Source organism: Drosophila grimshawi, unplaced genomic scaffold (assembly GCF_018153295.1).
Source record: "Drosophila grimshawi isolate 15287-2541.00 unplaced genomic scaffold, ASM1815329v1 contig_1367, whole genome shotgun sequence".
Taxonomy (NCBI): domain Eukaryota; kingdom Metazoa; phylum Arthropoda; class Insecta; order Diptera; family Drosophilidae; genus Drosophila; species Drosophila grimshawi.
The window spans coordinates 11063441-11080214 of record NW_025062889.1 but is presented as its reverse complement, the minus strand read 5'-3'; the positions used below and the strand labels follow the sequence as shown (position 1 = coordinate 11080214).

Below are 16774 nucleotides of genomic sequence, written 5' to 3'. Positions count from 1 at the left end.
AGTCCTGCATATCTTTAACTAGTCTTAACTCTGGATGTTTGTTTGAGTTTGGGAACTGGGTCGCAATCGCTGAAGAGCGGCAAATGTGTGAAGAAAACAAGTGGTTGGAGTTCATATCTAGTAAATCGACAAGGAACACTAAAATTCCAGACTATAAGACTACTTTTGGGGTGTGAAAAGCAGGGTATAAAATCAAATTGAATTTCTATTAATTTGGATTAACAGTTGCGTTTTGAATTTTGATTATTATGTTGCCAAATTATCAATATTAATTTCAATCTCGATATTTTTACAGAACAACAAAAATATCCTCGACTTTTCTAGCATCGATTACTTTGCAATCACTTTGCCCCCAATCAATAAAAAACAGCATTAAGATTTTGATTGTATTCAAATTGTTTTTTTTTGTTTTATTTTATCTCATTTTTTGTTTTTTGTTTGTTTTTTTTTTAGATTTTTTTGTTGTTGCATTCAATTTGTATAACCTAATTTGTGAAATTCCAAAATTGAAGATATTAAACAAAATAAAGTCTAGCTTTCAAATTTATGTCCAAGTCGTTAACTATACAAGAAATGTTGATTATTATCGTTAGTGTTTTATTATCGCTGTAGTAAATTGTTACCAAAAAACTCTAACGCGGATTATGCATAAGAATATATATATATATACGTATATATATATATCGATTTAGATTTATGTGTAGTTGTATATATATATATATATATATGTATGTATATTTTTTATTTATATATACGCTTGTCTAACTTGCTGATATGGGATGCTAAACTTATTGGGGTACAATACAAAAATTACACAATTTTTAATACGCGAATTGTTTACAAATATAAGAGTACAAATAATAATAAATTTAAACCTCCGACAGACTCACACATTTTATAAATTACAAACAAATTGCATTATTTATTATTATTATTATTATTATTATTATTAATAAATTCAGCCCAATAATTATCAGCAATTCGTTTAACAAATAATAATATTTAAAACAAAACTCAGCTGCAATTTCTTTGTTTTGTTTGTGTTGCGTTGTTTAACATAAGTTTTGCATTAGTTGCAGATCCTTCTTAATAATTAGAGCGGAGCATCCGTTTATTGTTTATTTGTTGGGCTGTGCTGTGGTAATTTGTAATTTATGATTATTTATCTGTGGAGAGTCGCTTTCCTTTTTGCCATCAAGCATCAACGAGAAATTCCCCTCACACCAGCTGGCTGCGTGGGATAACACTGGAGACCGTTTCTAGAACCAATACAGATCCTTTGACGATTCCTGCACTTGAGCTTCCAGACCTTTATTTCGCATGTGTGTGTGCAAACAACAAAGAGACAAACAAAACATATTTCATTAAAGCACAGGTCAAACGTTGTAAGTCATCCCATTGTCATGACAATGGCACACAAATGGACAAATCGCCAAATGGCCAAATGCCCAAATATGCCACAAAAGTCCTTAAAGATGTGGAGTCGAGTACGCACCTGCCATTGTTGGGTAGCTCGAGTAGGCTGCCGCACTCTCCAGGGCATGGGCCGTCTGCTGGTCATGGTGTAGTCTGCAATGAGGCCATACACGGGTCAGTAAGTAAGTAAGTGAGATAGTGTATATAAATGCATATATTTGTATGACCTTTTGGTTTGACCTTTTCAATAATACTCAAAGCACTCTTGATCTGCATATAGCATACATTTGCTATTCTTAGCCACTCGGCTATGTTCAGTTGGAGTCAGTGTGTCAAACCGAAAACAGAACCGCAACTTTACTGATTGAAATTCAGAAACCAAAATTCAACATATTGTAAGTATCAGTTACTGATGGCAATATATAATATATTATATAGCACCACAATGGAACTAAATACCGATAACAATTTTGAAACAATCCTTAACCTTTACTGCTCTAAAATCCATTTCGGAGCGGTTCCAAACTTTAAATGTCAAATTTACTTTGTCAAACTTGTATCGATCTATAATCATAGTTTGTCCAGTAGATTAATGCTGATTAGATCTAGATCTAGAAAGACTATTTTCGCTTGGAATTCTTGTAAGACTTCTATCCCAATATATACACTTACGGATGCTGAATAGAACCGATTTAGATTATAATAAGCATATATTAAAGAAAGTAGACTTTATCTGGAGATGAACCATAAGCCAAATAGTTTTGGGACTTAGGATCGTGTTAGTTTTTGAAATGCCATCAGGCTTGGGCACTTTTAGTGTTACATTTTATGTAAAACTGTTTAAATCTTTAAATTTTCCTTATATCTTTTCTTCTCCAAAATAAAATTATAGTTATTTGCACACTCAATTAAAATAGCTAAAGAGCATTGCTGAGTTTCTGTGAAAGACTTTTAAGTTGCTGCCTAGGCTTTTGTGGGCGGGGCGGGGAGGGGCGAGGGTATTTGTGTGCTCACCTTGTGCCGTGGCTGTATTGTTGGGGCAGGCGCAGCAGGCTGCCGTACTGGGCCATGTTGTGGTGGTAGGCGTGCGCGTGGGCCACATGCGCATGGGCGGCGTGCGCGTAGGAACCATAGTGCGCGGCTGCCGCATGTGGCACCCAGGGATCGGTGGCATAGCCAGTGTCTGTCGCTGTCCCATACAAGTCGCTAACCTGCATTTGGATATATACAAAAAAACAGAGAGATTGAGCAGTGCAGATATTGGCCACCGAATTACAACTTATTCAGAGTGCGTGCTTCTGCTGCAACTCGTAATTGCGGCACGTATTGCAGCTTAATCGGTTTTTCGTTGCCGATGCACACACACACACACACACACACACACACTTACCTGTGGATGTGTGGGGGCGGGAATGGGATGCACGTAATTGCTGTTCCAGAACGATGGTGGGAAATTGCGACTGGACATCGGATTGCTGCTATCTGCAAAAGAGTTGCAAGCCAAAAAAGAGTATTGTTGAGTCAGTGTTACTTTTGAGCAAATTTAGTGCAGTTTCCGGTAGAAATATCACTGAGTTTTCTAAGAAAATAAAATGTGTTAAGCGTTTTTGTCTTAAACTCAGAATTTCAGTTTGAGCAACAATTAAGTTTGATTCCACTTAAAAGCATAGTCTGTAAATGCTTAAATGGTTGCATTAGGTATTTTATAATTAACTCATTAGTTGAAGTTCTTTTAGAATAATTTACTGTTAAGAATTAAATGCTATAAAATCCCAGAACAGTTGTTCTTAATTTCATAATAATCCTCAGAGTATACATTGTGTAATGGGGCCTACTTTGGGAGTGTCAACAGCAGCAGCAGCAGCAACAGCAATTTCAATTCATGTGCATAATGATAAACTGAGCATCTGCTGCTGCTGCTGCTGTTGCTGCTGTTGTATTCGCGAATTGAAGCTGGGTGCACAGTCGAGCGGCACAGTGACTGCCACAGCCACAGCCACAGCCAGAGTCAGAGTCGTAGCCTTAGCCACGTACTTGGTTGTTGTCGGCGCCATGGCTTGTTGCAAATAACTGAGCGGAATGTTTGTTGTCATTGTCGTTGTTGTTGGTGTTGTCGGTGCCGTGTTCAGGATCATCACTTGTATTAAATGGTTGTAAATCTACGCGTTTATGAAATCGCAAAAGACGAACACGAAGACATCTCCATTATTGTGGCAAGCAGCCGCCGCCGCAGTCGCAGCACAAGCAGCGCAGCACTCTTGGAGTCGATTGTAATGGAGAGTTGCTGCTGCTGCTGCTGCTGTTGCTGCATGAAAATTGTTGCCGAAAATAGCAACAACTTTTGGTTGGTTGACTGCCTGTTTGGCGTCTGTGGCATGCACATGTGCCAAGGACTGCAACTTGGGACTGCTGAGTGGACTGGGCACACTGCCTCTGCCACTACCACTACCACTACCACTGCCACTGCCACTGCCACTGCAACTGCAACTGCCTCTGGGTACTTGGGACATAGGCGCATTTGCGTTGACAACATTCCAAACTCAATTCAAGAGAAAAATATACAACAACTGCTGCTTCTGCTGCTGCTGCTGCTGCTGCTGCTGCTGCTGCTGCTGTTGTTCTTCTGGGAGGGGCAATGGAAATAGAGACATGAGGCTTATGTGGCATAGGGGAGGCGCAGTTACTCTGCGCAGCTCTACACTCAGCAAAACAAATTTCACCTTGCCTTTAGCAGAACGACTTCATTTTTAAGATGCCCCGAAAGGAACAGAAATCATCTTTAAAACAAATTAAATTCAGCATTCAATATTTGTTCTGCTTTTTAGAAATTGTTGCTAAAATTAATATTTTCATTATTGATTACAAATATGAAGTGTTCTAATTTTTAGAAAGTAATTTCATCATAAAAAGACTTGTTTGATTTCGAAAATAAACAAAAATCGATCAAATAAATGAGATAGGATTTTTCTTTCTAAAAATAAATCGAGCTGCTCTTTTTAACTATGGATTGCATTTTTCTAAGTCTAGCTTTTTTCCAAGTGTAGCTTCGAGGATGTGCTTTGAACTGTTTGCAGCCGTCGCGGACTGCAACTGAGAAGTTGCGACTCGCTGTGGCACGTTGTGAGTGTGCCTTGAATGCTGATGATGTGGCTGACTGGTTGGTTGGCTGACTGACTGGCTGGCAGGCTGGCTGGCTGACTTGGTTGGTTGGTTAGCGATGCCGCGTGCCCCATTCGACGGCGCACAAAAAAAAAAAAACAGAAAAGAAAAAACGGCTGGCGAAAAAAAGTCGTCATCGTCGCCATCTTCAGCGTCATAGTCATTCACTCACTCACTCGCCCAACTGACGGCCAGGAATTCCCATTAAAGTGCAAACAAGCAAGTTGCAGCAAAGATTTGTGGGCGCTTCCTTGCTGCCGCCGCTTGTCGCCGCTTGTTTTCACTTTCAATTCAATGCGGCAATGCCGCATGGCTCAAATGACGCTGCAAAGAGCTGCAAATGCTACCTGTTCACCTTTCACCTGATCGCTGCCGGCCACTAATGAAGTTGCACCTGAATCGGAATCAACTGCAATGCTGATAAGCGACCACACACACAACCAAGAAAAAAAGAGGCGTTTGTCCTTTTAAATATATATATATATATATATATATATATATATATATATATATATATATATATAGAGAACATATAACCTAACCCAAATGGAAATAGTCAAAGAGCGAGCGAGAATCTTTCCTACTCTAAATATGTTGCTCTTCTTAGGTTTCGGGGTACGGTGTACGGTGCATGTTGCACGGGTTGTTCTCTGTTGCTTGCTGTTGCATCTGCGCCAGCGGCGGGTGCCAAGGAATTTTAAATCGAATTCTTCGGGGCATCTAATTAAATACGCGTAGCATTCGAATATCATATGAAAGTGCCACAAACACTGCAAACGAGGGCCAGCGTACACACACACAAACTGAAGGCTGCAGCTGAGGACATCTTTCTCTCTATCTCTCTTTCTCTCCCTCTCTCTCTCTGGGGCCACATAAGTACACAGTGGGAAAAGAGCTGGTGCAAGAAATGCCTGAACTGAAAACAAGTTTCTGTAAATTTGAAGAGCGAATCAGGCGAATAACATTTATTGACTTTAGTATAATTGATATTTGATTTAAAATTAACCATAAATGTTGCTTCAAAGTATATATGTATATGAGGCAAGTATATACAAGTAAGTGGATAATAAATTAGTCAAAAAATCAACAACAAAAATACAGAAAATGCATTAAAAAGAGAGAGAAGAAAAGCAGAAAATTGCACATAAAATGCATCGATTTTGCATTGCTTACATTTGTTCGGAGCCATTGGAATAGTTTCACTTAGTTGGAGTAATTTATGCTTAATTGAAAACTAATTCGTGCTTAAACAAAGTTCTGTTTGACTTCAAAGAACAGCAAAATATAAAACTCGTTTCAAAAAGAAAAGTTATTCTTGAATTGAGTACAGTCAAGAGTCAAGAGCAACATCACTGATTTAATTTCTCGCTGTGTATGCATGTGTGGATCTTCGGGGTGTTTGGTCGCACTGATGACGGCGATATATTTTAGGAGAACAGAACCGAAGCAAACCGAACCGAACAGAAGCCACAACAACTGAAAGTGCAAGCGTGCCACTGAGAATGTATCTGTATCTGCATCTGCATCTGTATTGGTAACTGTATCTGTGTGAGCGTATGCATCTGTATCTGTATCTGTGTCTGTGTACAATGCGATGCGATGCAATGCAATGTGAGTGTATCTCGAGTGAGCAGTTAATTGAAATGCATTTTAAAACCGTAATGAGGAATCTATGCGGCATTCGGCATTGGCACCGCCAGACGAACCACACAACGAACAGCAACAACAACGTCAGCAGCAAAAACAACATCGACCACATCGCATTCCGGCGACATTTTATAGCACATTCCAACTAGATATATACACAAACACATACACACGCACACCACAACAACAACAACAACAACAACAGCAGCAGCATTATGTATGTGCAAATTTAAAAAACAGCAAAAAAGAAGAAAAAACCTGCACATCAAGATAGAGAGAGAAAAATCTATATAAATGCTGAATAGTTTTTAAAGTACCAAACACGGTGTTAACATGTGTGCGAGTGTGTGTGTGTGTGTGTGTGCGAGTGTGTGTGTGTGTGTACTAACCACTCAAATAGACAAATGGCCAAAATGAACTTTAAATACCATTAAGTAGCGTCATACCACAAAAAAACGTGAACAAAGTTTGCTGCTGATTTTTGTGCTTTGTTTTTTATATTTTTTCTTGTTTTCATTTTTGTTATTTGAATTGCGCAAGTTTCACATTTTGCTTAGTGGGTGAGTTGAGTTGAGTGGTTGAGTGGTTTGGCTGGTGGCTACAACAACCACAACTATCATATTGAGAACCACAATTTTCTATAAGCGGAAACATTTTGAGTGAATTTTGTGCATAGCTCAATTAATTTTATAGAGAACAGCATAACATATTAATTACACATAATATTCAAAAGATTCCTTTCAACCGTTTATTGCCTGATGGATACTTGCAACACATAATGTGGATAACACTTGAATTGCTTCACTAAAAATTGTGTTTTTTTGAGCTTAATCATTTCTGAAAAATGAAACAATTTGTAAATGATACAAATATTGACATCCATCTATCTAATTAAATAACTCAACTTTTATGGATCCATTCAAAGCCCGCATTTGCAAAACTATACAAAAGTGACTAGCAGCAATAGAGTTGAAGATAAAAGCAATTTTAGCTTAATAAAAATCCAACTCAATGGAATTTGGCTAGTTCTGGCATATTGTTTTTGGGGAAATCACATCAAATTGAAAAGCGAATCGAATTTGATTGAATTAATCGGGCCTCCAAACTATAAACGTAAATTTCCAATTAACGCGCATCAAATCAAAAGCGTACCAAACTGAAATTACACAATCAAAGTGCCAGGTAGACACCCCCCCCCCCCCCCTTTCTGTACCACCCCACCAGCCAAAACACACACCCCCTCAGAGTGTCTGGCAGGCAGTCGCAGAGAAGCTCAATAAAAGGCAGCTGGAGCAATAAATGCGATTGCGATTAGTGGTAAAAAGAAAATACGCCACAAATTGTTTGAGTGCTCGTTGATTGGCCAAATGTTGTGGGTTGGAGTTGGGGATGCTGAGTACCCAATACAATACAAGGACACGTACGGCACATTAGCGTCACCTGGCGGTGGTTTCTGCTTAGCATGCAAATGTGCTTCGCAATAAAAGCGATAATTGATTGATTGAGCAAAGAACCGCAGTTTGAGGGAAATTTTACTTAACTGCTAAATAAACTTGCAGTTAAATTCGACTCAAAAATAAATTTAATAATAATTAAGACTATTTTTGAGGCCTTCCAGTTTATATAATAATTTAATATTTTTCTGGCGTTTCGAAATTAAAGAGAAACTTTTCTGTTCTTGTTTTGATTTTTGTATGCATGATCTAAACAGATGCAAAGAGGCAAATAATCGCATACACTTTATAAATAAAACGGAATATTAAAAAGAACTTGGGCGACTGCAGCCAAAAGATACAGCAAGTTGGACAGACAGACAGACAGATAAACAGGGGAAGAGGAAGGGGTTGGGGGAGAGTGCGACAGGCATGAACAAACGAAACGTTTATCTTCATTAAAGGAGGTAATTAATTTTGAAATCGAAAGAACAACCGAGTGGCAAGTGGCAACTTGATTTATTCGGTTTATTGTGCGACACACTGGCATTCAGTGCAACAAAGATACGACGAACAACAACAACGCGCCGAGGGAAAGGAAGTGGATTGTCTTGGTGGCATCATCGTCTTCGGAAGGAGTACGCAGCAAGATTGTATTGCCTGCTGAAAAGCAGGATTTGTCTAAAAACAATCCACTCTTCTTAAGCAATTAAATATTAATTATCTATATTTGAATCATTATTTTAATATTAATACTGTATTTTATTTAATAAATATTCTTTTTTCTATTTAGGAAAAATATTCGACTTGCTATTTGTCAATGAATTTTATTCAAGTTTTATGTTTAACAACTTAATGAAAGTTATCGCAAAAAGAATTTGTTGAGCTACACTTGGAAAAATAAGCATATTTCATTTACTCGCCTACGATTGAACAATACATATATATATTGAAATATTGTTAGATTCAATATAAATATAAAATGCTCACTCGAATTCAAGAAGTACTTTTATAAAATACTTAATTTTTTATTCCTTTCAAATCTTTTAGAAGCCGTTTTTAGTTGTAAACAATAATTGCAAGTATGGTTTCCTAGAAATGTAGAGCTGCTATTTAGAGGGTTACATTTTTCTTATATCCATTCAGCAAAACCCGCATCCCCTGCCATTTCCATTGCCATTCCCATTTGCACTTTCATGAGCAATTGCACGCGACATTTTAATAACTCCGCTCTGATTCTTGGCTAATTATGAGATACTTTTTGTTTGTTTTTTTTTTTTTTGGCTTGGCCTGGCCTGGCACCAGCATTCTGGCAACGGGGCTGTGAAACTGATTCTTGTGGTGGTTCTGGCTCTGGCTCTGGTTCTGGTTCTGGGTAATTGTGAACGCCAACACGCAAACTGACAGCTGGGACAAGTACATGACATGAGCGGGCCTTTTGATCCACATGTAAAATGTGGGATTGGGGTGTAACACATGACATGGATCATTTATATATATATCTGTATATATTTGGAGTAGTAGCTACCTTTAGCATCCTTATTGCTGTAGTTGAGCGCCCGGGAGAAGTGCTCATCCACAACGCTGGCCGTGTCGCCGGAGTAGTTTGTGAATACAACGCAGGTGGCCGACAGATACTGAGCGCGTCCTTGATTTCCTCCACCACTGCTGCTCGTGTCCAGTGGCAGCTCCTTGGACATGGCGCCCGTGCCAGCCGAGACACCCCCCGTGGACGCGCCCCCCGCACCGCCGTGCAGCGAATGCGGATGATTGGAGTGCGGATGGCGGGGCGAGTCGGGGCCAGAGGAGCAGGATGATTCATTATGATGATGATGCTGTTGTTGGGAGCCCACCAGGCGCGCTGCAATTGAATACGCATTTTATTATTGGCAACCCAATAGGACAGAGACAGAGACAGAGAGAGAGAGAGAGAGACAGAGAGATAGAGAAAGCTGCGAAGTTCATTGGATAGTTGCAAGTTATTCGCGTTGCATTTCCGCAATAAAATATGATATAAATTATTAAATGTTAACTCGTCGGAATGCCGGCGAACAATCTCAAAAATGTGCAAATTAATTAGCCTGTCGTTCTATCTCTCTCTCTCTCTATATGTGTATATATACATGTCTCTCTCTCTCTCTCTCTGTCTTTCTTTCAGACTATATTAAAACGGGAGCACATTCCACTGGCATGGCAAACAATCGATCTTCGATGCTGACAGCAGAAATGTGAACACATGCTTATCTTTTAATGGGCTTATCTTTGACTAAAGTAAACGTTAATGAATAAATTTCAAAATAAACATAAAGCATTTCAAAAATACTCTTGATTAATGAATCTAGCGGCCAGCATTTATTTCTTTACTGACAACCTTTTACTATGCTTAACTATAAATACATTTTAACAATAACAATTCTAAATTTCTTATTTAGTTGAGCTTTGTTGCAACATTTTAGCTAAGATTTATTTTGAATACACATTTTTATATAAATTTACGCATTTTGTATTTGGATTAGCATTGCTGCGAAATTTTAAAAGATTTATTTCGGATATTCAGTTATATACCAGTTTAGTTATCAATGGCAACTTGTCAAACTATTTTTTATATAACGTATCGAATTAATAATGTTGGTAATAATGATATGATGCTATAAATATATATATATTATTCTTATATATGCAAATAAATACATATTGAAAAAATGTTATCAATGTTTCCTACTGTCATTCATCGCTAGACTTAAGTCTTAAGTAATTTGTTCAATATTCCATTTGCGAAACTCTAAATTTATCCACAATCTTATCTCTTAGGTGCTATCACATATATATATATATATATCTGGATAATTAGGATTAGTCACAAAAGCTAGCACTCACCTTCAGCTTCGCTGCGCGGCACAATGAGATCCTCTTCTTTGGTTTGATGTGTCCGGCTGTGACTGTGGATGCCATGGCCAACACCGCCGGCGCCAGCGCCACTCAGCACCGGACTCATGCCCAGACCGGCGCTCGGAGCCAGATTTGAGCCGAGTAAACCGCTTGATGGGCCGCTGCCAACCACTCCACCACCGACGCCGCCACCCACTGCGCCCAGTTGCAGGCCAGAGGAGGAGGCTTGATTCGCAACCGCTGCAACGGCTGCTGCAGCTGAATTGTGTGCGGCGGCGGCAACAGCTGCTGCTGCCGCATTGGCGCTCACCGACGGCGGCAATATGGGGCTGCAGGGGGAGTGAGAGCTGCCGGAGGCGCTCGACGAGGCGGCCAGCTGTACGCCCGAGGACGAGTACAGATCCTGGTTGAACTGCAAGGAGAGACACAGAGAGCATTAGTTAGTGAGGGGGCAAACTGAAAACTGAAAATTGAAAATGGAAAATTGAAAAGTGAGAAATGAATTATGAGGCGCTCGGGTGCAAATTGAAAATGACACAATACGTAAATTTATGCCGATGGGAAAAAGATTTGAGTGTGAGACCATTAAATTTACGAGCGTTCGCATATTGTCACGCAGGAAATTAGAGCGGGCTGCGGGAGCGGTGAGGGGACAAGGGAACAAGAGGAGTGGGTGGGGGTGGGGGTCACAGTCTAAAGCCGTTCACAGGGCAGCGATAATCATGCCACAATCTTCCAGCTTGGCGACGTGTCAAACATAATGCGGCGCTCGAGACAATTTACGAGCGCAGTGCGACACCTACACCTATCCCTCCACCCTTAGCCCCGACTACCCCCTACTACCTCTGCCAGCGTTGCAACTACACTCGAAGAAAACAACGAAACCTGGCAGCAAATTTCTTGAGTTCATAGGAAATGGGAAAAAGGGTTTAGTCTGAGAGTTAGAGACTTCAAATTTGGAATGCCACGTTGATTTTACGTGTCGATAAAATCGATGCAAAGCAATTTTTGTGCCAATAAAATACACAATTGTATAGATATAGATCAGATTTATATTATTCCCAGACATATTATTGACCAACAATTTAATGAGAAACGCATATTTTGTTAGCTAAAACTAATTTTCATAATAAGGAAACTAATATTTGGATGTCTGCGATGTATTTAACAGCTGGGTGTAGGGTAACTTCTAGTCGAGCTCTTTTTCGACTAGATTATTCTAACTTGTTATCTTTCTGAGTGTTAGAATGAATATTTTTTCTTTTATACAAATATATTTCTTTTAAAAATAAAGAAAATAATTCAAAGAAAAATATGAAACGCTTAATTTTTGGGGATTGTCGATTTCTTGTTTCTCAGTGTAGAGAAATTTATATTTTCATATATTGAATTTTTTCTGGAAGCCAGAAAAACTTTCTAATTTTCAGTGCGATTCTCATTTGAGGTCAATTTTCATTTTACAAAGATTTTCACATGTCAGGTCCTATTTTTCCGAGTGTATTGCACGGCGTCTTTAATGAGCCCATTAGCGCGAGCGTTCTATAAGTGGCTGATAACCGGACGAGGGGCACGCTGCCGTTTCGCCACATTTGCGAGCGCCCCGAAAACGCATCTAAATTTAAACACGCTTCCCCCTTCCCCCAAACCCCCCACGCCTCACTCCACACACCTACGATAAAGGGCGGGCGACGGTTGGGGTGGGGGAGAGAGCACAGCAATTATGATGCTGGCCTCGGGGTTAATAATGGGTTAACCAGCACGATCCATTTGAAAAGTGCAGCGAGCATCGACAGCTCGAGCCATTTTCCATGATTTATGTGGAGCAAACAATGCGACGGCTGGCGTGGGTGTCGTCTGAAGTATCTCATAGATACTTACACTTGGAAAACTATATGGCCCAATATTGGAGTAAGTCGTGTTTCAAAACGCTTGACCTTAGCCGACTGTCAAAAATACATTATTTATTATTAAAGTTACTTTAAATTTGCAATCTTTTCATACAATTTTTTTGGAAATAACCAAATTTGCAAAATAAAATTCGGAAAAGTAGTAAATGTGTCTTTAAACACAGATACCAAGAGTAAAAACTGTTCTAAGTTCAAGTAAAATCGTTATCGAATTCCTTTTATTTACTTCTTAAAGGAATATCTTCAATTTTGCATAACTGGGAATAAAATTCACTCAAGGAAAGAGCTTCTAAATTTCAGAATTAAAATTTTACAGTTAAGCTTACCAAGTTTGATTTAAAATGATATTGATAACATTTAAGGAACTCAGCTACTTAAAGTAAACAAATATCTTAGCCAATAATATAACTCAATCAAATAACTAAATAAAGCTGAAACGTTTTTGGCTTAAGAAATAGTTTAACATATTAAAAGAAAAAACATTTTTAAGAGAAGAACTTCATTCTCCTTTCTCGTATTTCAATTATAGATTTAAGAACAACGTGCTCTTTACTTTTTTTAAGTGTGCTGAGTATCTTGTAGATACATTCCACGGCAGCAGCTGACACTTCGGCTTTTATGCTTGCGGCTTGTTTACAAAGTCTTAATTTGTTTGCCCCCAAAGTGCTAAGGGGCGCCCTAATTAGGCTAATCGAAAAGCGCCAACTCATTGCGGGCGTGAGCAGGCAGAATCGTGGCAGGATACGTTAAGGATAACGTGTTTGTATGCAGCAAGCAGCAAGCCGCATGCTGCATTCGCAATAAGTATCTCTATCTGTATCTTTATCTGTCAATCGTTTTAAGCACATAATCAATATGTTTGCCGCTGCTGTTGTTGCTGCTCTTGCTGCATGCCTTATCAGGCGACACGATCTGGGCCAAAGTGCAGTAGCCAACGATGTGCGAACAATGCTCAGATACAGAAAGTATCTGACTCGGAAACTGCAACTGCTGCATATAGTCACTGTTATTAGCTGCAGCGATATTTCGATTATGCTCAGCGATCAACTCGGCTGCTCACACGGCATAAATCACCAACTTGGACGAAGAACCTGTGACATCCCTCCTTCCCAGACTACTCACTTGGCTCGTTTCGCTTCGCTTTGTATGCCCTTGCTGAGGAGTACTATCATTTTGTTGTGCCGTTTTGTAATATCCTCTATATATGTATATATATATTCGTAATCTGCAGCACTAACCGTGTTCACATCCGCCAAGTTGGGATGTTTTTTTCTATCTATCGAAGTCGGCTGAATCGGTGTGACTCCCATGGGAATAATTACGTGAACTAACTAGACAAACTAATAAGTCTGATTCGTTGGTGGTTAATTATAAAGCAAAAGACTAGTTACGAGTCATTTTATATTGGATAACAGAATTATCCACATTTGACTACTATAATACAGAACTTTCAAAGGTGTTGCCCAATTTAGATGTCAGCAGGTGTTCAATGACTCCGTTTGGCAAAGGGCATCTCAGCTTCGGCGTGCCTACGATAGACGTTCCTTTTTTTGTTTTTTTTTTGTTGGTTTATCTGATCGTTTTTGATGTGCTCGGCAAGAACTAATGGCGATACACGCAATAAATTAAGAGAAAGGGAACACAGCAAAAACAACAACAAAGAGAAAAAAGCAAAGTGTCGACGGGACGACAAAACTGCCAGGGAGCCTGCCTCTCCTTTGTAAGAGGCTTGGGCAAATAAACCGGTCACCTCTTAGAGCCGATCACCGATCACCGATCACCGGTCAGCGGTCACCTGGTCTGGTTAGCCAAGAGCCAAGAGCCAACTGAGCAGACTGAGCAGACTCTGCGCTGCTGACTCAATCTGCGATTGGCTCGAACCCCAAAACCCAAACGCAAAGCCCAAAGCCCAAACCGAAATCCGAAAGCGAAACCGAACCCTTTACCCTTATGGCTTTGGCTTGACTTGGCCCAGGAGCGTCGTGCGGTGATCTCGGGAGTTTATCTCTCTTTCTGCGTCCTGTTTATGGTCATGCAAAAGCATAGAATCAGAATCGTGTTCGTATCGGTTACTTACATAAAAGGCCAATTTCGATTTGGGTGCCGCGGCCTTGTATAATTGGAACTTGCGACACAAGAATTTCTTTGTGCCACAGCGACATGCAGACAGTGGTGTCCAATGGAGTCCCAAAACCCAAACCAAAACACAAGCCCAGTTTCAGATTCAGATTCGGATTCAACTTGAGGGCTTCACTGTGTGTCCCTTTTGGGCCACAAAAAAGAACTGTGAAGCTCGAGCCGCGGCCATCGTGAGAACTTTTCTGTACTTGTCACAAAAAAATCACCAGATATCTTCGAAATCAATGTTTAGCAAAAAACTACAAAAACCACCAAAAAAAAAAAACCAAAACAAAAAATATAAAATAAAGAAAGACAAACGGCAAACAAAGCGACATTTGCTTTGTGGAATTCCTTGAAATCTTGCAAGCCGCATTCACATTGAAAAACGATTTGCGTTTTGCGTGAATTCTTATGATTTGTTTCAGTGGATTTAATTATACAAATGCCCCAGTCTTCAACGTAAACAAATTGCGGGCGGGTTGTGGAGGGGCAGAAGGGGCAGATTGCTGTCGACATTTGTGCGTGTTGATTTCTTGGCTTGTTAACGTTAATTAATATGCACATTTAATTAAGCATAAAAGTCACAATTACAGAAATTATAATGGCAAAAAGTATTGTAATAGCAAAGTTAATAAGATAAGATATTTAGAAATATTTTACTTGCGTCTAGTTTTAATATTTATAATATTTGGCTCTTGCTTGTTTCTTGGCTACACAAGACAAAATGTTCAATAATTCAAATATGCTATTGCTGGCCCAAGGTCAAGTTAATTAATCCATCTTAAAACTGTCTAATTTGGCATTTGACCAAGATCACCTTAGCTTGAAGTAGATCTTAGCTGCTGCGATATTTTCCCAAGTCAATGATAGATAGAAACTATTTTCATGAGCGAACAAGTATAGATTGATCGATACATAAATAAAGATATATACATAGATGTATAGATAGAAGCAAACGATATTTCCTTTGGCTATCGTTGAAGAAACAAGATTGTTGATGTTTTAACATGAAAATAATTTACTGCTATTTTTGTTCCACACTAGTCACTAATGAAAAATCAATTTCCTACAAGTTAAATAGTTTTAATTAACAATATAAGGACTTTAAATTTTGTTGAAATATATTAATGATAATGATATTGATGACTTTAATGCAGTTGCTGTCAAGGATAGCGACTCTTTTGTCTGCCATGAAAAACCCAAACGTGAAACGCAATTATTTCAGTGCAGAAAATGAATGGAAATTTATCTCAGGTGAAAGCTGACCATAAATAAATATAAAATCAGCATTTTCAGCTGCTTTAGCAATGGATTTATACACAAGACCGAGTTAAGAAAAATATGTAAATGGGAGATTTCCTTAATGTGCTTCGTAGGAGCTATGCTCTTAATTTAAATCGATAGCTATGCGAGAGGGATTGATTGATATATGTTATATATCGAATATATATATTATATATATATATAAATATATATATCGAACTTACCCTCTCATATTGATAAAATGAACGACTTGGTCCTGCGCGCCCATACAGATATGGATAATAGGCACCGTACATAACTTCTGGGCAGGACACTGCCATCGTCGCAGTTGCAGTTTGCAGTGGCAGCCCTCAAAACACCCAATCTATCCAATTTCCAATTATTACACACACACACACACACACACACTCGCGCACACACAACAACAATACACTAATCACAATAATCACAGTTTTTTTTTTGCGCGCTGTCAACTTTTCCACAATTTGCCGTTGCTTGTCTTTATTTACTTTTTTCTTTTGCCGTTTTCTGTTGGCTGTTTTTGGAGTCGCTTTCAGCCGTTGCAGTTGCGGTTGCAATGGCCGCGCCTGCGCCTGCGCCTGGGCCTGCAACACCGACGACAGCGAATACGAAAAAAAAAAATAAAAATATATTACTATTAAAAAACTTAACCGCCGGCCAGTCGAGTGATGTGAAGAGTAATTATAAAACCGGCTCAGAGTCGCAGTTGCAGTGGCGTGTTTTTTACTCTTTTTTTTTTTTTAGTTGTTTGATTTGCTTCTTTTTTTTTTTGTTTTTTTTTGTTCGCCGCCAAGTCGATTGGCAATGGCGAATTCCAGGAATGGAAACTCCGCTCGGCTAATTATATTTACATATTGTAAAACACCATCGCGTTTGTTTCAAGTGCTTTAATTACTTTTCATTTGGTTTTTTTTGTTG

At 39.1% G+C, this 16774-nt stretch overlaps 1 protein-coding gene across 1 annotated transcript; it reads right to left on the bottom strand.

Annotated features, from left to right (window-relative positions):
- Positions 1-1019: 1019 nt before the first annotated feature.
- On the bottom strand, positions 1020-16256 carry LOC6561349 (protein vestigial). Its single transcript, XM_001986428.2, has 7 exons — positions 16060-16256; positions 10533-10956; positions 9184-9516; positions 2807-2898; positions 2431-2627; positions 1496-1569; positions 1020-1309 (listed from the first exon to the last, which is right to left on the bottom strand). The coding sequence occupies exons 1-7, from the start codon at positions 16153-16155 to the stop codon at positions 1260-1262; spliced, it is 1266 nt and encodes a 421-aa protein (XP_001986464.1). The 5' UTR covers positions 16156-16256; the 3' UTR covers positions 1020-1259.
- Positions 16257-16774: the final 518 nt, after the last annotated feature.